This window comes from Ornithodoros turicata, chromosome 4 (assembly GCF_037126465.1).
Source record: "Ornithodoros turicata isolate Travis chromosome 4, ASM3712646v1, whole genome shotgun sequence".
Lineage (NCBI taxonomy): Eukaryota > Metazoa > Arthropoda > Arachnida > Ixodida > Argasidae > Ornithodoros > Ornithodoros turicata.
In genome coordinates this window covers 56,538,080-56,562,079 of record NC_088204.1, presented here as the reverse complement: position 1 = coordinate 56,562,079, position 24,000 = coordinate 56,538,080, and the positions used below count along the sequence as shown (strand labels likewise).

The following is a 24,000-nucleotide window of genomic DNA, read 5'->3' as shown; positions in this document are numbered from 1 at the left end:
AATAAAGTTGCAATTTTACTGTTTTACAGAAACTGCACGTTTTCACGTGGGACTAAAATTCTCCATGTTGACAGAACACCATGCACTACACGTCCTAAATGGCATGCCTTTTGTGCTTGGCATACTGCCCCATGTACAAGCATATTGTACACCCACAGGTATTCAGGTTGCCTGTGGCTGTCCCGAGAGTTGAAAGTGCTTTAAAATTCATATACATGGAGCTAGGAACCACCACAGAGCATCACAAGAAAGTTTTTTGGCTAAGTTGAAAACAAATTCATCTGATGTATGGAGCCCAGACATTAGCCATATGCTGTCTAAATGAAATTCAGAATATGCAATTTGCAGTTCATGCAGACAAGCCTGCAATTTGTGCAGGATTCTAATTTCTGGTGGGGGATGTTAATGCCCCCTTAGGGATGTGACAACCCCCGTATCCGCAGTCTTCTCCTGCATTTTTATCTGTTTTGGAGGCATTTGGCACGTAATAGGGTTTGCAGTGTAATACGGGGGTGACGTGGGGGCGATAAGAAAATCCCAAAGACAAAGTCATCAGTGACCAGTTCTCAAATCATGAATCACTGGAGCGTCTGTTGTTGTGTCCAACCTAAGAGTGACATCTTGGGTGCTCATTGTGGACTAACATATTATTACTGCGAAAATAAGCTTTGTTAACGTAAGTATGACGTCAAGCAATTAAGGTAGCACATTTCAAACATGTTGTCTTTTGGTTGTAAAATATCGGGACGAAAAGAGGCTCTCTGCAATGCTTTTCGTAGGTTGAACATGCCCATAGCAGTGTTCCTTTTTTTAGCACACTGATACTGGTAGAGGTGCTTTGAACAGAACCGTTGAACATGAATGAAGCCAGTGTCACTGGAGTTCACAGTACATGACAGAAAAAAATGCAAAAAGAAAAAAAAAAGCCTGTGGAAGCACATCAATTAAGCTTATTGAGGACACCATTTTGGGAATGGTTTATGAACAAGCTCAACATACTCCAACAGCAAAATTGTCCAGAATTAGAGAACACATTTTTTTTTGTGAACCCCTTTAATGTTAATGGAGAGCCCAAATATGGGTGACTAGAAGAGGGCAGTTATTTACTCCACAATGCATCCCGTGCACCAGGTATGATGCAATTCACATCTTCTTCAGTCTCCAATAAGGAAGGAGTCCTTAGTGGAATCGCTCATTTCGAGGGCTTCCCTCGCCTGCAGCAACTCTTCATCATCGTCGGGATCTTCATCTTGGTAGGGGCTGACAGAAGGGTCAGGATAGTGGAATGTAGAGCGGGACAGGTCCACCTCAATGGGGAATATCGTGGTGGTCTTCATGACAGCATGACAGTCATTGTGGTACTGTGACAGGGCTGCCACCAGACGCTGCAGCTGGAACACTATGTCTTGCACTGAAATTGAGAGACATGGTAAACGCAGAAAAGGAAATATGTATTCCCTCTAATACCGTGCTTCTGGTCAAGAAGCTCCAGCTTCACCAGAACGTCCGAGCGGAGTTTTGCAAACCTCACACGGGCGTCCTGACGGCAACGCAAGATCAATCTGCGAAACAGAAAAGGAAATATGATGATGAAACAAAAGTCATGCTATTTTTAGTAACTGGATGTGATGACCTAAACATTAATTTAAAAAAATTGAGGGGTCTCTCTTGGTTGGAGAGTTTTGCAAGGTTTTGGGCATAGAATTTACTTTTTGTCCCTTTTAATCACTAATTACTTTTGTGAACTAAGCTAATTAAGAAAGCAAATTTCTTACACTAATTTAGCCCTATACCAAACTGCAACACCAAAACGTTGCATGAAATTTCCCACACATAAGCAATCGGGAAGACAAACTCTATACCGAAACAGACGAATGTGCAAATATGTTGAACTATTCAGTTAGATTTGCCATGGGGAAAACAAACTGTGATGTTTGTGACTCACATGTTACCAATTTTGTACAGGGGGAATTTGTGGTGCAATATATTGGAGAGGTACTATGAAAAAGGTTCCTCCTTTCCAATTAGACTAATGAGGCAGACATTGACTGATGCGCAGTTGCTCACAGCGCATCTCTTCATTCTCTGACGCACCCGTGTAATAAGAAAACTGTCCTCTGTAGTCAATGGCTTTCATACATCATGGCAGTAAGTACTTTTGCCACATTTTGTCTCCAGAAAATGGAGTCCACTTATGCACAACATCGACCTATAATTCGGCTTTTACGGTACGCAATAGTATACATGCCAGTGGGATCTTTGAATGAATCAGCTCTCACTTTGTGTTGCGCTCTTTCTTGTGGCATTGTGGAGAGTTTGGGTTGGCATCCGAACTCAAATTCGGAACTTTCTGTGTATCTTCGGATATTAGAATATATTTGGTTCGAAAGAGACATCGCTTTGATCCAAATTTTGAATACAGAATGCCATATTCGATTCAGAACTTGAATGAAATATACAATTCTTTACTTCGGTATTAGAAAAGTCTTAATATTCGCACAGCACTAATTAAGGGGACTGCTGACTTGTGACGTGACAATTGGCAGCTTACTGTTTTCCAGATGTGCGCTGCACATGCAATCTGCTAACAGATGACAGCAAGACCAAGATTATACCATCCGTGAGCTGTTTTGCTGACATATGCACATCAGGGATGCTTACAGTCAAAATCATCTTGTGCAACTCAATAATCAATCGACACCAAAAATTTTGTTGGGTGACGTCACCAAAGTATGCTTCTCCCTAGTAGCACATATTGTGGCCTCGACATTGCAGCAATGTTGCGAATGTTGCCCAATGTGGGGCAGCGTTACATTTTGCAACGTTGCGAATGTTGCCCAATGTGGGGCAGCGTTTATTAACATTTTGCAACGTCCTTGCAACATTATCAAAAGTGGATCAACATTACTTGACATTCAGCAATGTTCAAGCAACATGGAAGATCAACGTTTGAGAAACGTTGCCAGCCGAACGTTCCCGCAGCACTGTCAGAAGTGGACCAACGTTACTTCACATTCACCAATGTTCATGCAACATTGCATAGCAACGTTGGAGGGCGTTGTGCTCTACGCAGTGTGAGCAACGTTGGAGGGCGTTGTGCTCTACGCAGTGTGAGCAACGTTTGTGAGCAACGTGTGTGAACAACGTTGTGGCTCTACGTTTTCTGAACGTTGTGTATTGACTTTCCAGCAACATTACACCGTGTAACACGCTTACCCACAGAGGAAACCTGCCGGTTTTACAGCTCCAAAAAGTAGATAATCACATTACTGAAGAAAGCTTGAATTAAAAACACAGTATATGACTGGGAGGGATGCCAAAAATCTTGTTAACTACACTTGACTCTTGCAGATGCAAGGATTAACTTCAAGGACGCATCCTGGTCACCGTTGCAATTGTTGTACGCACTGTTACACTTAATAAGCATGCCCGAACACTTCGCATTTTAGTACATGCTCCATACTATTCGTAAATAGAGGCTACTGGTTGATGACAGTATCTCTATATCCAAACGTGATACCCAAGCGGTCTCCCCTAGCCCCACCTCAGTAAGTGAAGCGGGGATTTGCGGAGCTCAAGTCGGCTGCCAGTGGCGTGCAAGTGTTTGCAGTCAGTATGCATCTGTGATCCGACGCAAAAAAGGAAGAAGAAATAAATAGCGCACAAATAACTCCGCCAACCCCTTGCCAATGTAGTACCTAAATGTTGTCAAAACGTTGCCCTTATGTGGAATATTGCAGCAAAGTTGGAACAATGTTGAAAACATCTTGTCATTATGTGGCAGTATCATTGCAGCAACGTTGCAAAGCTAATTTAAATGTTGTGGAGATGTTGGAGCAATGTTCGCATGTAACGTTGCTAGGATGTGACTTCAAAAGGACATTAGCCACATTTTGACATTTGGGGGCAACATTGCAACAATGTTCCGGTAACATTTTGTGTTACTAGGGCTGAAGCCTTTTTGTGGCTACCTCCCTGCTGTATCTTTCCCTATGGATGTCAAGATCCAGAGAGTTGGTGATGCAGCAGCACTCTGACAATACTATTCCTTATCATTCGGGCCTCCATTTTTGGGTCTCTACTGGACAGCACCAATAAACACATGCCAGTAAATTTTTTACGCAAGTAGAGAAAATAATTATAGTCCGACTATCACCGGTATGAGCCCTTCAAATTGTCTCTTGTATCAAGGTATCTGTTGATAGATTTAACTCCTACAAGCGAGTTTTTTCTTACTAGCTTTTGGACGACTCATGCAAAACGGTGGCCAGTGATTTCTGGTCCGGTAGATACTGGGAAGATTCCTGGAAATGTCATCTGAGACAGACGTACGAAAGACAAAAGGACGAAGACTAGATAAGATGGCAAGGAAGCAGGCGAGCTGGTGATGACAGACACCCGTAATCAGAACCTACGATAGTGATACTGATGGACACAAAATAAAGAAGAGAAAGCTTTGCCAAAATGTAATACATAAATAGAAGCTAAAATATCAACGAAATGTGTGCCTTCTTCAGTTAGACCAAATAATAGCTGCCCTGCCTTTTTTTTTTTTGCATGATGAATGCTCATACTCTCATCTTCGTCCATTATTTAATTTGTCTCCTGTTATTTTCAATTCTTCTGCAGAAGAAAATCTCAGAGAGTCTATTCCATTTCAGCAAGTGAAAATTTTGCATCATCTCCACATAACTTAATGCTTTTGTTAGTTCTAGTCAGGCCTTGCACTAATGGTTGCATTTACCTAAACTTGTTATATACTGTGTTTGTGTGTTAGCCAAAAGCTACTATGGTATTATAACCTCTATGATTTCTTCTCTAATGTTCTCTAAGAGCGAAAATTGTTTTCTCTAAAAGAAAACCTAGTTTCTTCCCAGTAGTTCACATTTTCTGGAAATTTTGCATCTCTAGCTGCCACATGGTGGAATACATTAAATTTTACGTCCCTTGGAGGTCAAAGGCTTCACATGTTTGCTGCCAGATTAGGTGTCATAAATTTAACCGTTAACAAGAAGCTAGTTTCAGTCCAGCTATGAAAAAAGCACTTTTTTCCCAAAGTTATTGTATAAGACAAGTACATTCTGTGCAGCAACAATAACGTCATAATCATTTATACCCCTCCGCACACTTGCCACATTAAGAAACGGGAGCTGTGCACGGTACCCAGTGACCGAGGATAAAACTGCATTTTCTGCTAGTCCCCCACCTATAAGATGCTTGCCTTGAAATGATGTTATACAACTTTCAAGCTTGAAAATGAAAAACTTTCCAACTATGCTCACCAGTAGCCTTCGGCAAACACCAAGGACGAGAAGCACAATTCCACGACTAACGGTCTACTTTGGCTCGAGCATTCTTTAAAGGTCAGCTCCGGAGGAAACTCACTGCCACAGATTACAACAAAAACTAGCAGGCACAAAGGTTGATGCCTACTGAATGTACTTCCAAAATAGTTTGGCCGAATACCCTGTATTTGCTGCGAAATCTGTTTTTTGGTTTGCCATCCGATCGTCCGCTTGAACAGCTGACGGCACGCTCAGCTTTCACTTGGGCTCTTCTTGGCTTATTTACTGGCTCGCACTTTCGCAATTGCCAGCAATCACCATTTGTCAGGCTGAAAGCGAAATCGGGTCGCCTGTACGTACGGGCACCATTCTCTGAGTCTTAATTTGATCGTCTTTTTACTCCGGCTAGTCAGTGCACACAACCTCGTCTAAGTTGTCACTTTGTGGGAGAGCGTGAGTGAATTGTGAGAATGCCGTGCTTCTCGCAGTACGAGCAGGTACGCTATTAACAAAGATGTTTCGTGCCAAGTTCCCAGTTGATTTTGTGCGTGACTGAGTGTACGAAACCAGTGGTTGAGTGCTCTGAACTTATCAAGGCAACTGTCGTGTGTGCTCGAAGCATTTTGCATCTGAATGTTACGAGGTCGTTCACCTGACGGCCGATTTGGACAGTAAAAGTCGCTGAAAAGGGATGCAGCACCTGCCTCGTTCGACGACAACAAAGAGGATCGAACCAAAGGACCGAAGTTGCGGGTAAGTGTCCACACGAACTTACACTATGGCTTGCACACAATGTGAACATGTAAACAACAAATATGTGGCTGCTAAGCCCTATAGTCCGCGTATGTACGTAAAACTACGCAGTTTCTCAGAGAAGCTGATTGAGAAATTACATGAGTTTGGAGAAGTCTGAGCTTGGGCACAGGGAAGACAAAACAGTCACAGCAGCTGAAATCAGCAACAACTTAGGAGTTCCTGTTTTGAGACACTCTATGTCTGTCTGGACTTCTGTGTCATCACACTCAACCTTTTCCCAACCATGGAACTACCCCATGTCCTGCATACATGGAAGCATATTGTTGTCCCTCTTTAAAAGCCAGGCTGTGTCTGTGATTGCTGTGTATTCAAGTTGTAATGTAAAGTTATTATGTGCCAAAAATTCCATTGTGTCCTTCTATACTAATGAAGTTTGACTCCAGCAACTGAGTACCTTGACCAGCAAGGGATGTCGGTCAGCATGCCCATCACAGATTGGCAGAAATAGGTGAAGTAATGAGAAAGACTCATCTATCTGTAAATCATCATTTTGACACATAGCACGTTGCAAGAGGGCCATATTTGCTTTGTAGCACACCGTCATAACATATATGTATACTGTCCATTGGTTGACAAAATATTTCCTATTACAAGGGGTACAGCTGGGGGCAAGCTATGCTGTTAACATTGTTGATCACATTTTGTGCCTTAAATATGTAGATGCCTTTTGCACATTTCCTAACTATATTAGCCTTAACAGGTATAATTATAATTTCTGCTTCTCCTTGCTCAGGCCCCAGGAAAAAGGTACATACAGCAGCGCTGGTGAAGCAGCATCTGGTGCTACAATGATGGTGCAACACATGCACATGGACAAGCAATGATAATGGAAACCTGGTTCCGGTAAAATGGCTCATGATACTCTGGCATATCATGGATATTTGGATCATAACATTGCTCACATATTCATGAGCATCAAGGTCACCATGCAAGATGTGCACATCAAGACATTGGGAAGCAGCTTTGGCTCCACGAAGGTGATTTACAGTATTTCAAACTAGCAGCGATTACTAAGCAATTGTCCTGCATTCCTCATTTACAGGAACTGGAACATTCAAAGTGTTGTAGGGGATAGTGGGTGTACTTCCCCTTCTGAAAGACATCCCGCCATTATGTGCACTAAAAGTTGCCTTGTCTTGGGGCTGTTACTCGGTCATGTACGTAAGATACCACTTCCACCTTATCTGTGTACCACATATGGTATCTACACATGAGGAATGTGTGTAAGAAAACTACTGAAACAGAGAATTGCATTGCTTCTTTACTGCACAAGCCGTGTGAACGTGTACAAGCAGTCTCATACCTAGGATTTTTAGTTTTTGGCATTTCATTCGCAATTAATCGGTGGCTTCTGTAAAAGCGTAGGGGATGGGGAAACAAACACAAGGTTTCCGTGCACACAGTAAATGGTACTGCAGGTTCCTTAGCCATTTTTACATGAAGTGTCAGGGAAAAATTAAAGGTGTTGGGGCGCTTTCATAGATGTGGTTTGTTGCATCATAGGTGCATCATGCATTGTGCTTCATAATGCTGATCAATCTTTGTTTCTTATGTGTCATACTTTGCGAGATAAAAGCTCTCGAACAGATACCCGACTAAAGCGCGGATGTCAAAGACCTCAGAGATACAGCCAATTCCACTGATATCGCTAAGGTCTGTGACATCAGAGCTGCTTGAGTTTTACTATTCAAGGTGCCCATTTTCTACACACTATTCCCACCCTGGTTCGTAAAACACACATTGGTATAAAGAAGCTTTTATGTTCATGCGGGATGATGGTGTTGCAACCCCTTATACTGGTTTGTAGGGAATGATCTCATTCTGCACGTAAGACTTACCAGAGAACACCTAAACTGCACCTGTATTCTGTCCATCTTGCAGTGTACTTGTTTACCTGTTACAAGGGATTATTGGGGGGAGTCAGGTAGTTTTACGATCTCTGTGTATTCAATAAAATTATGGTCTATTCGATGTTATGTGTAAAATTACAGTATCTGTGGAATGTGTGGAGATGTGTATTGATTCAAGAAGTAACTCGGCTCCTGAAACCAGCATGCAGATCCAGATGTAGCACTGGCGTAGATGACGTATGGAAGCAACTCATCATCTTCGTTTCTTTTTTCTTTTTCTATTTTTTGTGGTTGATTAATGTGATGGCTCAGGGCTGCACTGGACTAGTAAGCCAGCCGAAATAAGGTGCGAAGATATTCCTGATAATTATACTTGCATGGTGTCCTTGTACTGTACAGTATTTTTTCTTTTTCGTTTATTTTTCCTTCCTTTCTTTTTGTGCTACTCTTCAGCTCTCATAAGCCACATATGCCCTCATGTAAGTATCTTACTTGTTCTTGTATCTGGTGCTTGCTCTCTCGACAGTGTAAAATTTCGGCAAATACGTTCATCGCGAATCTGCACTAAGGTTGTCATTCCCGCCCAATTCTTAGGTACGTACCTACAGTGTGTATACGATAACATATGGCGTTGCCAAACACAACTCATTCACCCGATTATAATGCCAAGAAGTGCGATTACTGTGCCTGTAACGTCAAACGCCAGGTATTCGAGAGAGAGTGACGTCTTCAATTAAGCAATGAATTGACTTACTTTATCAAAGATACCTACAATGCGAATAAAAATATATTACGTATGTAGGCATAGCACAGTTCGGTTGACGATATACGTGACGTTCATTGCGTTCTTAGCCAGTTTGCCGCTGGCCGGAACGCGACAGCGTAATTGCACGAATCCTAACTGCACAAGTGGTATCAACAGCATGTTTTGGCGTTGGCAGATCATCCCACAAATAAAAAACGATGCGATCAAGAAGCCTACGTCGATCAAGCAGATGCTCCCTGCCACCATCGCCTGTCTACATTCCCGTATGCTCCGTAGAGAGGGAGGGAAGTCTTGAAGAACACTGATATCACTTACGTTGGCGGTATAGACTGCGTGAACAGCTGCAGTCATAAAAATGGCGTCCCCCATGTCTGTTTAAAAATTTACGATTATTTAAAATATGGGACTGTCTGGTGGAAATGAAGGGTGGTTTCAGACACAGTTCGATATGGGCTTCCAGAATATTGTTACAGTGTAAGGTATCTCCAGAGCTGACCTTTAACTATCACGCTACAAAAGTCAGTCTGAAAAGTGCTTGCCTGTACTCATAGTTTCCAGTCTCCACCCTGTAGAGCGGCTCCTGTAGAGCTTGGTAAGCATATTCTTCATCGTCCATTTCCTTCACTTTGAGGCAGTAGGACTGAAACGGTACATTGTAGTGGTGAGCTTTTTCATTACCTCCCAGTTCTTCTACCTCACCAGGTATTCAAACTTGGCATCCGCATACTTTCTGATGGTGAGCTTTGTGTCTGGCACAGCCTTGTGGAGATATGTGTTGAGGTCGCTGAGCATCTACGTGCAACCAAAGCTGTGACACGTTGCTCTTGAGCACTTGCAGCTTGTACTCACAGGTCGCACAGTCTTCAACAGCTTGATGCCATACCTCTCAATGCTCCTGTGTGCTTCTCCGAAACGTGTGAATGCCTCGCTCGCTCGGGGCTGTGGTTCTCGCACACCGATCTCGGCGAACACGTCGCCGAACGCTGAAAGTATTGTATGCACTGAGCTACAGATTGCATTGAATATTTCTAGGCTGCATTATAAGAACACAAGCTTTCGAGCTCTCTTTCATTTCCTTACTTATTGCAATTTAGCATGGGAGCTGTGGTACTTGTTTATATTGTGCACTACTCTGCTACTGCATAAAGCAAGTCCTAGTGTAAACCATGTACTGCATACGGTACAAGGTGTGCACCTGTAGCAGTACATACACAAAGATCATCACAGCCTGAAAGATTTTGAAATTATGCAGCACATTTTCTTCATAGGTTCTCCATTCATTTGTGTACCGACTACTTATTTATTAATGCTTAAATGCCTCGCGGCTGTTAGGTATTACAAAGCAAGAATGTGAAAGATACAGTAACATACCAGTGTTCAACATAAGAACAGCACAAAACATACCGTAGACTGTCCCCCCAAAAGAGAGTTGCACCGCCGGAGAAATTATTACACTGCGACCAAGTGTAGATTTATAGTCTTGGTGCTGGCATAGTACTTGTCGAGACAGAGTGATTCGGCTAGCTATCGCAGTCAATGGGACCACGAGTAGGATGCATAGCTGGGTGCCCTCACTCATGAGGACCCTCATGAAGACGCCTCACCCTCACCTCACCCTCACCTCACGACGATGAGGTAAGGGTGAGTGAGGCCAGACCACGCTGAATGTTCCTCACGAGGACAGTCGTGAGGCATTGTCCCTCATGAGGCACACCGTGAGGGCCCTCATGAGGCCAGTCGTAGTGAGGCCATCAATACGTGAGGGTACAACGTATTCCATGAGGCCCTTTGTGAGGAACCTCACGGATGAGTGGATGATTCCTTTCGTGAGGAACGTCATGGATGAGGCTGTGAGGCCTTTCGTGAGGGACCTCACATATGAGGCCATAGGACCTTTCGTGAGGACCTCACAGATGAAGTGATGGGTTTGGGCTCCTCTTTGCTGATGCCAAACACTAACGTTAAATCTCACTGTGACAGTAACAATTGTTACCATATTTATCCAAGTACCGCACGAAACTTTATAAACAGTTTAATGCCACACAGTATCATTAGTACCAACTACTGACACAGTAGTTCAATGCCGACGTGTCATGTGAACATGACGGAAAGTTCTTTTGAGGCTCATGTGCCTACTAGTGGCTTGAAGACACGTCAGGCCATGACGATACTCACGAGGCGAGGGCTCGTGAGGATGAGGGATCGTGAGGCCATGAGGGTCCTCATGAGGCGAGGGCACGTGAGGATGAGGACTTGTGAGGCCATGTGGGTCCTCATTAGGCGAAGGTATGTGAGGCGCTGTGAGGACATGAGGGCCCTCATGAGGTGAAGATATACGTGAGGCCATAAGGGTTGTGAATAGCCTCATGAGATGAAGGCATGTGAGGATGAGGATGGTGAGGCCTCTCGTGATCCCGATGCCCTGAGGTGAGGTTTGTGAGGTCAAAATTTAAAATGGAATGTGAAGGTGAGGGTGACTGAGGTTTAGTTACTGGTGAGGCAAATTTGGTGAGGGTGAGTGAGGCCAATAAAGTCTGTGCTTCGTGAGGTGAGGATGAGTGAGGACGCAGGAAAATGCCCACCTATGGTAGGATGGGGCTTAAAGGAGCATGGAAGTGACATTTAACGTGGCTCGAAACCCTACCGGTAAAGCTGGCCACCAGGAGTCACCATGCAAAATATTTTCGCTCTGCGGTGTATTGTCACTGCGACATCAAACTTCCAAAAATTGTCCGAGAAAGCAGCCACAGCAGACAGACACGAGCCTTGTGTGATATAGCAATGGCTCTGTGCCTTTTTTTCTTTGTTTTCTCTTCTCAGCTCACGCGCCACTTATACATGCTTGAGCTCTGCTGCACGTCACTGGTCACGTGTCGGAACTCATGATGCGTCATGACATCCTCTCGTTTGGCAATGTACTCTTTGCACGTGGAGAGGATCTTTTAAAGGTGTGTGGAACAGACCATCATGCGTCACCTCAGAGGTCACCTACGCTCGTTTTTCGCACGAGATCATTTTATTCATTGCCCAACACGCCTCAGCGTAAAACAAAATATTTTGGGGTTCACTTCCACGCTCCTTTAAACGTAGCATTGTTAGGTTGAACACGACTATTATATTTAAGTGATGGTAACAAGGTAGTACCTATAACAGCCTTAAATGGAAGCTGTGCATTGCCCTGCAAGCCCGACAGTCCAACACTGTTAATATGACACTCGTTAATATGGCATCCTCGCTTTATGACCTTGTTTCTCGAGAACCGTTCCCTCCCAATGGCCTCCTCATGTAACTGTTGTTCGTTAATATGACATTGTTTACACGACAGTGACCGGTAGATTCTGCACAACGATGGTCGATCACATGTATTCTACTCTCCTTACTATGACTCCTGGTCACTAAACCGGCAGTTCTCCTGATCCATAACTGCAAAACCTGGACGCTCGTTGTGTCTCATGACACCTGCATCGACGCGCTCAAAAGAGCACTGTCTTCGGTCATGTGTTCATAGCGACCTGCTGCAGTCTTACGGCATTCATCGACCATGTCTGATAAAAAGCACAAACGAACAGACATGACTGCCAGAACGAAGTGAACATACGTCAGATTCAAGGGGCGACCATGCATACATACGCATTACATTCATACAGTCTTTAAAGGGTCTCATTATTCGTATTAGCAGCTCATGTGATTCTCTACTTTTTGAAGGTTACTTGGAGGGTATGGTGCGACTTGTAACACGTGGTGTTCATTAATACGACAATTCGCTCTATGACCACATTCTGCGGGAAGGGCCTGCCTAAAAAACGCCGGGCTAGGCGTTTTTTAGGCAGGCCTGGGCCGGGCTTCAGCCACCGAACCCGGGCCGGGTATGGGCTTGAGAACGCCAGACATGGTCAGGCATGTACGCGAACATATTTCACTTCACGAGACTGGACAGCTGAATTTTCACGTTCCTTTTTTCCCCCATTGAGTATGGGATATCAGGTATTCTCATCTGAGGACTATCACCTTTTTACATGTGATCATGCTTATTTCGTGAATGGGTCTGGATTTCACGCGTGCACTCACACACATTTGGGGATGATTGGTGTGGGGTCCAGCACGAGGTTAAGTGTTTTGACATATTTTGTTTTTACGAGAGTCCGGCAAGAGGGTCGGTTAGGTTACGTGTTCTGACATATATTTTGTTCGCGTTAGAGTTCAAGAAAGAGGAACTAACGCCGGAGCATGTGCAACAGAGCTCCGATGAGTCTCTCTTGAACCGCAATGTACATACGCCCATGCGGCGCTGCGTTCCCAAGCAAGCAACCACCAAGCAAAGAGCGGCTTACCGGCAGAGAAATACAGCCACTGCTGCGTTCGAGTGTACCTCCTGACTCTCCACCAATTAGCTCCGTCCTTTTCCTTGCTGCGTTGTGCTCTTTAGTAAATCTAAATACGCCTCCGAACCTCGAGAACAAATAGAGCAGAGGCGGGCTGGGACCGGGCCTCAGCATGGAAACAGTCGGGCCCGGGCTGGAAATATATAGAAGACGTCAGGCCCGGGCCGGGTACGGGCTGTGGCAGCCGGGCCTGCGCCGGGCACGCGCCTGAAAATTAGGCCAGTGCACTGCTCTAGCGGGAACGGCCGTGGTCATATTAACGAGTGTCTACAGTAGCTCACAAACATGCAACATTCAGACTAAAGCTTTATACATATCCATATACAGTCACCGACCGATAATTCTAACTCCAAAAATTCAGACTTTCCAATTTTTCAGACAGAACTGTTAGCCCCATCAAATGCCCCCAAAGAACTACCGTATTTTCTCGAATCTAAGACGACCCCCCGAGTTTAGGGTACATGAATTTGGAAAAAAAAGTAAACAGGAATGGGGAGGCAGAATAGCAGTTGGAATCAATGCACAATACCGTTTATTTATCATCACTTTCTACGCTACTGTGTTTTTTGTTGCTAGTTGCGCACAGAACCATATTTCTTAAGAGTGTGCACGACAACGTCGTCAGGCACATTGAACGAAGTGTCCAAAATTCACTGCGGTGGCAAAATTCTTGATCTCTCCCTGTTGTTTTAGCCACCTTGTAACACTTATTTCCGATACTTGAAACTGCCTTGCCACTGCTAAATTGTTGCTGTGTTTACGAAAGTGTTAACTCTGTCAAAACGCCAGAGACCGACGCCATGACAGTGAATGAAGAATGCCGTTCCGGCACAAGCGTTTGCCGGGAGGAATGCAACCCAACCCGATTGGACATTGTGTATGACGTCATGCTCAAACCTCATTAGAGAAAATCACCGGCAGCGTCGTCTGCTACATGGTCCGCTGTCTGTCTAGCTCCACGTCCCGCTTGTTTGTGTGATTGGTGTGTGAACCACGTGGTTTCAGGATTGCGTCGAATTTTTGGAGTGTAGGAACGGGGCAAAGGGTGCTCAAGTCGCAAAAGTCATGCAGGATTGGGAGTCACTGCTTCGCTTCGATGGGTGTAACACGAGAGGAAGGAACCGCTGGTGCACGAGTGAAGGGCGGGAACAGCACACAAGACATAGTGTTGACCCACACTGCTTTCAGCTGTCACCCAACGAAAATGCAAGGATTGCAGGTATGGTGTGCTGCAGTGACAAATTGTATTTCATATTATGAGACAACATGTACATAGGGTCTGACCATTCAGTTTATACCGGAAGCCACCCCATCCATCAACAATTAATTTGTGCGAATAACGAGAATTTATTGTTTGACAGTGGAGAATGACGTGTATTTATTCCTGTACCCTTTTTGAATGCTTTGGAAAGATTTGGTGTTAAAGCTTTCCTCAGGAAATTTAAAATTTTCCTGCATTTGGGGGACAAGGATTGGGTGCTATCTTTGAACCCACAAGCCGGGGTGATATGGGACGCTACTGACAGGTTCGGGCATCGTTGGTAATTTTGTCCAGCCACCATTGGCCTTTGTCCAGCAGGTTGCTTGCAATCAAAAGTGTAAAACTTTATTATATAAGTATTCTTCAGCCTCCCACACCTTACTATTTCTTTGGTATGAAGTTTACATCACGTGTATATACATATGTGACTAAACAGTGTGCACTCAAAAAGGGTACAGGAATAAACACACGTTATTCTCCGCAGTCAAACAATAAATTGTCGTTATTCGCACAAATTAATTGTTGATGGATGGGGTGGCATCCGGTATAAACTGAATGGTCAGACCCTATGTACATGTTGTTTAATATTATGAAATACACTCTGTCACTGCAGCACACCATACCTGCAATCCTTGCATTTTCGTTGGGTGACAGCTGAAAGCAGTGTGGGTCAACGCTATGTCTTAATTGTGTGCTGTTCCCGCACCTTCACTCGTGCACCAGCGGTTCCTTCCTCTCGTGTTACACCCATCGAAGCGAAGCAGTGACTCCCAATCCTGCATGACTTTTGCGACTTGAGCACACTTTTCCCCGTTCCTACACTCGAAAAATTCGACACAATCCTGAAACCACGTGGTTCACACACCAATCACACAAACGAGCGGGACGTGGAGCTAGACAGACAGCGGACCATGCAGCAGACGACGCTGCCGGCGATTTTCTCCAATGAGGTTTGAGCATGATGTCATACACAATGTCCAATCGGGTGGAGGTGCATTCCTCCCGGCAAACGCTTGTATTCCACAAGTCCCCATTGTGCCGTATTGTGCATCGCACTGAGGCTCTGACACCGCAACACGTGATATCGGTTGCGCCGCGCTATTGGCCTCTCCCGTCACCCGCTTCCGCCTCTCCCCTGACCTCGTTGTGGCGTGCATATTCGAATATAAGACGACCCCCGACTTTGGAACACCAGATTTTGAAAAAAAAAAGGTCGTCTTATAATCGAGAAAATACGTATTTCCGTATCCAATAAGTTGGACCGTTCCTCGGAAGATACGCTTCATTATTCGTACTCATCACGCTTCAAACCTGCATGGTTTTAGGGATTTATCATTTCCCGGAGCACCAGAAATACGGCAGAAAAAAATACTCCCGCGCCCAATATTTCGTACTGCGTGTACGAAACAAAGACTATTCGCCATTCCTGACATGACGCATGTGTAGAAGCGCAGCACGCGCGTGCGGGAAGGTGGAACTGTGTGCGAACAAAACTGAATGCTCCGGTGGCTCTGCTGGCTCCGCCACGCTCTGCTTCAGATGCATTGCAAGATCTTACAATACGAGTGCCTTCGACTACGAGCATCTTTGAGTTTTGGAAATACTGAAATGCAGACCTCAACTTCAAGTGAAGATGTCAATGGCGTTACTACGACAGATGTGTTTAATAGAGGCAAGGACAAGGCTAACATGACGTCACTGTTTGACACTTCAGCAGCGTTAGCAACAGCTTTGTTTTCGGCACTGACAACATTTTCAAAAAAAAGTAAAGACGATGGCAACAACGAGGATGACATTGATGAACCCCCATCCTCAGGAGAAATATCTTAAAAAATCTGATTCTGAAGAAAAATCTGATATCTTATCTGAACGAGCCAACAATTCTATACGCGGACGATACTTCCATATTTCTGCAGAGTTTCGATATAAATGATTTATTCTCACGCGCAAATAATACACTATCAAGGCTTCATTCTTGGCGGACTTTTAATAAGTTCGAAATTAGCCCGTCCAAGTCTTCATATGTCATCTTCAAGTCCCCCCAATTATTCACGGGTAGTTGTAATAGTGACTTGGTGCTTGGTCCTCATACTATTGCCAAACGCTCCTCAACGAAATTCCTGGGCATAACACTTGATGAGCACTTGTTATGGTACGACCATGTTTCACACGTGTGCAACAAAGTTTATTCGGGTACTTATCCAATAAACAAGTTGAGGTTCCTCGTGCCGTTACAAGTTCTAAGAAGCGTTTACATGTCTCTTGTTCAAAGCCATATTTCCTATGGCATCGCATGCTATGCCCTAACATACGATTCCACAATTAAGCCTGTGCATGTTGCCCATAAAAAGGCATTACGAACGATGTTAGCTACGCCAAATAATGAAAGTATTACTTTTGCATTTAAATTGTTCAATATTCCTGAGGTAAAAGTTTTACTTCAACGCAGGTTATGTACCATCGTTTACGAACTGCGAAACAACTTATGTTATTTACCATTTATTACTCTGAGGAGTCGTGAATGTATCATCCCGCTAAGAAACTACGGACCATTTTCCCTAGGTCTACCTAAGATAAGGACCAACTACGGTTACTTTTCTTTTCAATATTATGCTGTCAAGTTATGGAATTCATTGCCAGTGCATATACAAAGCAGCACATCAATAGATGTCCTTAAGATAAAACTTCATTACTTTATGCTTCAAGCTACAAATTAGCCGTTATCTCGGATTGACATTAACTGAATATTCTCATGTCACGGAATAGATCACGTTGTATTTACAAATTTTCATGTGTTTTCTCATTTGCATCTTGCATATATATTAGTTTTATTTATTTTTGCCCACGATTTGTTGGGTTGCAGCTTGTAGTTCATGAGTTCATTGATGTGTAATCCTCAGTTACTGTTTGCCATATATTTCAGCTATAATTTGAGTATGTATCAGTTACATGCGAATAGTGTCCGATCCCTGAAGGTCATTCCTTATGTAAATGATGATGTTTTCCTTCGTTGATGAAAAGTCTGAATTCCGTATGTGATGCCAATAAAAGAGCTTCTCTCTCTTTCTCAAAATACTTGCTGTTCTATGCTCAGTCTGGGAAAGGGGATCACATATGTTTTTTTCAGCAAAAATCGCTGATGTTGCCCCGACCACCTTGCCCGAAATGGAATCACCCTAGTATACAGTTGCATATGGGTGGACTCCTTGTGGCATGCCTGCACAGGCTAGTTGTGCAGGAAAAAGCTTTCATAAACAGAAAAATTAAAAACATTCAAAAAATATCAGCGGGGCTTCAGTGTACTTTGATGACAAGCTGAATCCAGTATGTAAAACACTCAAATGAATGAACTACTTACGCTAACAGTGATTTTCCACAATTCCATCGGCACATTAGTTGAGACGATTGAGAGCGAAATGCAGAACGCAAGAGTGACCCACTCACCTCGATAGACATGACAGATTTCGAAGAAGGCCTTGAGCATATGATGCGTGTGTTCCATCAGTCCCTTGTAGATATGCTCATTCCGAGAAAGTTCCTCCAACTTTTTTACCAGGCTGTCTATGGCCATTGGGAAATGGGACATTTAGAAGAACATGGGAGAGTGGCAGATACACTGACCATTGCAGAGGATGGCCCTGCTCAGGCCCAGGGCATCTGCCGTAGTCGAGCTCATGTTCTCTACCATGCGATGCTTGGCTTTCTTGAGCACTGCGAGGAATGACAAGTCAGCGACTAAACGTCAGGGGACTTTCATGAAACTGCCTCACCGATGTCCAGAGTCTTGCCCTGTTTTGGATCTGCATGCAGCTTATTATAGTTTATGGTCACCTGGTGCTGCAAATGTAAAACATTGCAAAGAGTAAGTATCAGTTGCAACATTGATCTTTTTTTAATTCATTGTTAGCGCCACGAAGCAACTGTGGCTATGAACGGCATAGAGACGTGGACATATGGAGAGAAGACAGTAGGAAGGAGTGGGTGACAAGGGGGTTAGTAGGCGTCCTGGGCAGACTTCTCTTCTGTGCCAACATTTGTCTCGAAAGTTTATTTGAAAACCCAGGGAAAACCTCAGACAGCAGCAGCCGGCGGTAGGATTCGAACCCACTACCTACCAGCATTCAGCATGACCTTGGCTACTGCCAACAGGCGAGACGCCTAAACCCACTCTGCCATGCATTGGTAACACTGATATACTGGGTTGAATCGAATACTTTGGAGTGACAGAGAGAATCTTGTACAGGAAAAGAAGCCAGGAGAATTATAGCAGAATGCCGGGATCCCGAAACGTTGCACGACAAAAATTGCGGGGCTGTAATGCATTTACCGGGGCACGCCAAAAGGCATTCGGGGTAGAGTTAATGCCTACAAGTTGTCTCTATCAGTGTGGAAACAGGGGACAAACGAAACGGATGGTTATGTCGACTGATGTGTGCATGCATTCAAAGTTTTACAGCATAAGGGGTAAGAGGCGAGCAGCATATTGGCACAGTGGGGTAGGCAAGGTGATACGCTTGAGACAACAGGTGGGAATGGCCGAAGCCAGTGGCAGATCCAGGGGGGCAATTGAGCGATCGCCCCCCCAAAACATCAGTTTATATATCGGATTTTCCTCTCTCCCCTCCCCCACTACACGCTTGAACAAAGAAACCGATCCCCCAAACCCAGGGCCTGTATCCGCCCCTGGCTGAAGCTCTCACGACTCCGACGTCAGAGCTTGGTGAAATTTAGATTGAACATCACTTTTTCTTCTTTTCTTTTTTATGAAAAGATTTTGCTGGGATTTGTCCCGAACACCTTTCAGAATAACCGGTGACAGATGATTAACCCTGGCTTTACATCACAAGACAATTATGATCACTAACAACACCACAGTCACCAGTCTGCGGTTAATTTTTTGCCCACCTGAGGGTTTCTTTAATGCATGCCAATATCTCAGCACACGGCACATCATATTTGATGTCCCTTGCAGAAGACAGCACGGCAAAGCAACTTGTACCCTGCCACCAAGTTGCAGGCACCCTCAGACAGAATTGAACCTGCAGCCTTGGGATCAGCAGGCAGACATACTACCAAGTGATCAGGCAGTGACAAACATAGTAGGTATTGGAGTTCATTCTGTAATGCAAGATCTCTTCAATTTAACCAATACTTCAAGATATCAGAGTTCGAGCTAATTATCTCCTACTGTACATTACTGGCCCATTATAGGCTCAAGCACTTCGTTTCCAGACTGTCATCCTTTTAAGGGATGGTAGCATATATGGAATATGCTACCATCACATGGCAGTTAGGTGACATTGGTGGTGCTTCGGACTGAACTGCTTTTGCCAGACCCTGGGTTTGAGGGGGGGTTTCTTTGTTGAAGCACGTAGTTAGGGAGGGAAATCCATTGCATAAACTGACATTTATTTTTGGGAGGGGTGTTCCCCCCCCCCCCCCCCCCCCCCACACACACACACACAAAAAGAGGTCCTCCCGATCCACCACTGATTACGGTGAAGTGTTGTGACGCCGTATTGAAACATTGCCCATATCACCAAAAAGGACAGGTAAACTTTTTTTAAAATATACAGATGCTTTTAATGTTTTAATGTACTGCCAGTGGAGGACAGTGTACAAAGTTTTTCTCCGGTTTCAGTTTTTGTTTAACTGCTCTAGCATGGCGAGTGCACATTAAATGGTCAGGCTTCACAGCCTTGCCTCACTCGTCTCGTCATTTCATAACAGAATCACATCATGCTTCAGACAAATTACTGACAAATATACATATTCATCGAGACAGAGGATTTCCGTACCAGATAATAAGTGAAAGTAAAGTACACCAAAGAGAGAGAGAGACAGAATTGAAACTCTAGAAATAGAGCACCATAAAAGAGCACCTTGACTCCCTGTATCATCTTGGCCACTTCCACCTTAGTCTTGCCCTTAACCGCCGAGCCATTGACGCCGACTATCTCATCACCAGACTGCAGTGTGCCGTCTCGTGCAGCAGGGGTGTTGTCAAACACTTGTACTACGTACAGGCAGGGGCAAAGGGGTGCTCCTCCTCCAATGCTGATGCCTATCAGGTTGCTATCGTCCTTTTGAATCACCACGCTCCCAGAGGTCACCGTCATGCCCCTGATTACACAAAAAATATGTACCACTGTTTACAAACGAATTATTTTGTGCACAAATATTCGCAAGAGTTTCCATTTGATGAAAAAAAAACACAAGGTATTGCCCCACAGGTTTTGAAAATACTGTTCCTTCCGAGATGTGGAAATAACTGGCAGAAAATGTAAAAAACTATTATCAAACCACATGGTGTGCTAGGAGCACGTGTGGTCAAAGCAAGGCTGAAGCAAACATTTCACTGCACCTAAATGTAATTTCCAATTCAGCTTCAACGTTACAACACGAATTCTGGTTTGGCTAGACATAATGACAAATTACGTTTTTGGGTCGTCATTGGAGATGTACATTGCTCCACAATAAATTTTAGATAATTCCAGATAAATTTAACAAAGTATTCGAAACTGTTACATCGATTGCTATAGAGTTTAGTTTAACTTGGCATAAAAGCATGCTCCAAGCTCAGCTCTCTTCCACAAGAGCGTAGATACAACAGTTCCAGATCTTTCGAGCCTCCCTAGTAAATGCCAGTTTTGCTGTATCTAGTGCCCACACTGTCAGTGGTTTCACACTATTCACATCAAGCTTCAAAAGCAAGATAAAATTGATCCGTGCGCATGACATAAGCTTCTAAACAGTACCAGATGTGCCCCTGAAGCATCAGCAAATCTTAAATGGACACTCCGGAGGTGTCCTTCTGACTTTGAGGTTGGTGTTGTATTCTACTTTGAGTTATGCGGGGACGCCATATGCAAGATTTCCTCCGTAGTCTCGAAAATAAACTAGAAAAACAAATGACATTTTCTTTTATCCAGTCTGCATTTTATGGTGATGTAAGCCTGGGCCACTGAACTGAACTGGGCCAGATGCCAGGATGGTGCGCTACGCGCCAATAAGATAAACATGACTGAAGTCTGTTTTGAGATGTGGTACAGTGCTGGACAAAAGTTTACGAAACACGCGACGGCAGATTCCTTCCTCAGAGTGGCACGATAGCAGCGAATTGTACCGTAGAAACTCGCAAACAGGTGACTGTGTTACCTAGGCATATGTCTGTAAGTCCGTACAGTTCAATTCGCTGCTAGCGTGCCACTCTGAGGAAAGATTGTGCTGGAGCATGTTCTATAAACTTTTGTTCAGTACTGTACAACGTAATTGGTTAATTTTGTCCGGAAATCGCAACTTGAAAAAAAGAAAACCGATTCTGCCGAAAGTAACGTCACAGCTGCCAAACAACCTACTATATAAAGTTCACTAATAAATGGTTGAACTAAATTAGTCGAAATATTTTGTATGGTGACACTGAGCACTGTAAGGAAGTAAGACGTAACATTTTCACAGGGTTTGGAGGGTTGATTTTAATAGCAATGTTACGAGAAATTCACGTTGAATCGAATACATGAGAAATGGAACTGTACCAGGTGGCTAAACACTTTCTACTCAAATACTTTGTGCAGCTAAACAAATGTCTACCAAGGACTATCCTTGCGTTTGCTGAACGAGAGCGAGGGAGGCTACGCCTCCTGGATGCGGGCCAATAGGACGACGCGGAGGACAGGCACTTCCCAAGCCTCTGCTTTCACCTAAAAGATGACACAGCATTACCGTTGTTTTGCATGTCACAAGGCTTCTAACATGGCACACCAATCTAACCAACTGATTTGCCGTCCGTTAACCAGCAGGTGCCACTGTTTTGAGTGCCGCAGAAGCCTTGTGGTAGTCAAAATAACGGTAGCTACTCCCCTGTCTAAGCCTCATTCAGCCATTGGTAAGATTGGTGCGCCATGGCAGAAGCCTTGCGACACACGATAGATCGATGGATACTGTAGCTTTTCCCATAAACAACGCTAACACTGCGCCATCTTTTAGGCGAGAGCAGATGCTTGGGAAGTGCCTATCCTCCGCGTCCTCCTATTGGCTGGCATCCAGGAGGCGGAGCCTCCCTCGCTCTTGGTCAGCAAGCGCAAGGATAGTTCTGCCGAGACCTCTGGCCTGTCCTTTAAAGCTGATTTGCCAATGCCATGACAGCCTAAAACCATGGGGATGTACATGTAGACCATGTTCCTGGTGCGACAAATGGGACAGCAGGTTGTGCGTAACAAAACGGGAAACATACATGGAGTCTTCCATTTCATCTGGGTCCTGGGTGGGGATCAGGTGGTAGGCGTACTCCTCCCTAGACCTAGCATGCACCTGGGGGGAGCCTTCCAAACACAAACAGGAAAGAAAGGGACCCCAAATAATATGTAAGTGAAACAGAAAAAGGTAGAAATCAACCAAGGTTAAAACCAGAGCAACCTCCTCCAGGAGGCACAAAAGAAATGTAAGCAGGTCATTGGACTCTCATTAAAATAATATTACTCTAAATAATCCTTGCACTTTACAAATCATACATGATGCGCAACAACCTACTTTCAGACTTGCAAACCGTCGTTCATGAGGAAATATATGCTGCAAGAGACTTGATTAGGACGGCACTAAAGTACTGTGCAATATGCTGCGCATCAACAAAAGCGACAGTCTCATGTGAAATTGGGGCACATTGCATACTACCTTTCCACAGAGAAGTGTCCATATATGTGGGAAGCATAGTTCCCTGAAAATACAACGTTGCCGGCTGGTCAGAACGGTAGCTGTGTGCGTGTCGCAACTCTGTGTCGCTCACCAACCGCGCATGCCAAGTGAGCGCAAGATGCTGGAAATGACTAGGGCTTGGGAGAAAGCCGAAACTTACGAGCTACAGATGAAGTGATCATTACAGCAACGAGATTGTGCACGGATTCAGAGCGCCAGCGAAGATTGCGCACATAGCTATACACGTATTACGCGACGTAAACAGCTGCTGTCAAACGTCGCTTCCTGCGAATCAGGGCCGTTTATCTGTGACGGGGCCTGTCGGAGCATACTTGAAACAGCATTTCTGTAGCTCTTCTGTCTTCACGTCAAACCGTTCATTTGGAGAACCGTTTCTTCGATTTTAAAACATCGATTTCGTCTGCTCTGCTTTGATACTCACATCTTATCTTCCTCGAAGAAGCAGTTCTCTTCGAGGTCCAGCATTGTAACGCGTATTCCCGCGGTCAAAGGTTAGTCAAGTAAATTTCCTACGAACACAAAATAGGGCTTGATAGAAACGCTAGAACGAAAATGCTACACAGCGGCCATCGAAACGAAGAACCGGGGCGGCACTACCCGCACTGGCTGCCCACCACTGTATCCAGCTGTAAGCTGTAGCCAGCAGTTCAAACTATTGCCGCCGCTATGCTTTAATATCGAGTGTTTGGCGCCACGTGCCCATTCTGCTTGCTCAGCTAACTCACATCGAGCGACTGATATCACGCAAAAAATACGAGTGCAATAAACGAGCCATACATATGCTAAAGAGTCGAATAAAATTTCCTGTTGCAATCTTACGTGCGAGAGATCACAGTACAAATCACGGAACGGGCCAGAGAACTAACTACAGCTAGAGCCTCTGCGCGGGATGTGCGCATGCTCGCTTATTCCATAAATTCAGACTTAT

At 44.4% G+C, this 24,000-nt stretch overlaps 1 protein-coding gene across 8 annotated transcripts; it reads right to left on the bottom strand.

The window, feature by feature from the left end:
• Positions 1-962: 962 nt before the first annotated feature.
• On the bottom strand, positions 963-23,991 carry LOC135391605 (PRKCA-binding protein-like). 8 transcript variants are annotated; one of them, XM_064621917.1, is made up of 11 exons: positions 23,892-23,991; positions 22,594-22,681; positions 20,243-20,483; positions 18,131-18,197; positions 17,982-18,071; positions 17,805-17,921; positions 9,567-9,700; positions 9,417-9,509; positions 9,257-9,357; positions 1,468-1,562; positions 963-1,411 (listed from the first exon to the last, which is right to left on the bottom strand). In XM_064621917.1, exons 2-11 carry the CDS (start codon positions 22,605-22,607, stop codon positions 1,155-1,157), a joined length of 1,209 nt encoding a protein of 402 aa, XP_064477987.1. In that variant the 5' UTR covers positions 22,608-22,681; positions 23,892-23,991; the 3' UTR covers positions 963-1,154. The 8 variants fall into 8 exon arrangements, with proteins under 8 accessions (XP_064477987.1, XP_064477985.1, XP_064477984.1 ...); XM_064621915.1 differs by lacking the exon at positions 22,594-22,681 and adding an exon at positions 23,494-23,581 and having other exon boundaries at positions 23,892-23,952; XM_064621914.1 differs by lacking the exon at positions 22,594-22,681 and adding an exon at positions 23,494-23,581 and having other exon boundaries at positions 23,850-23,939.
• Between the last annotated feature and the right edge of the window lie 9 nt (positions 23,992-24,000).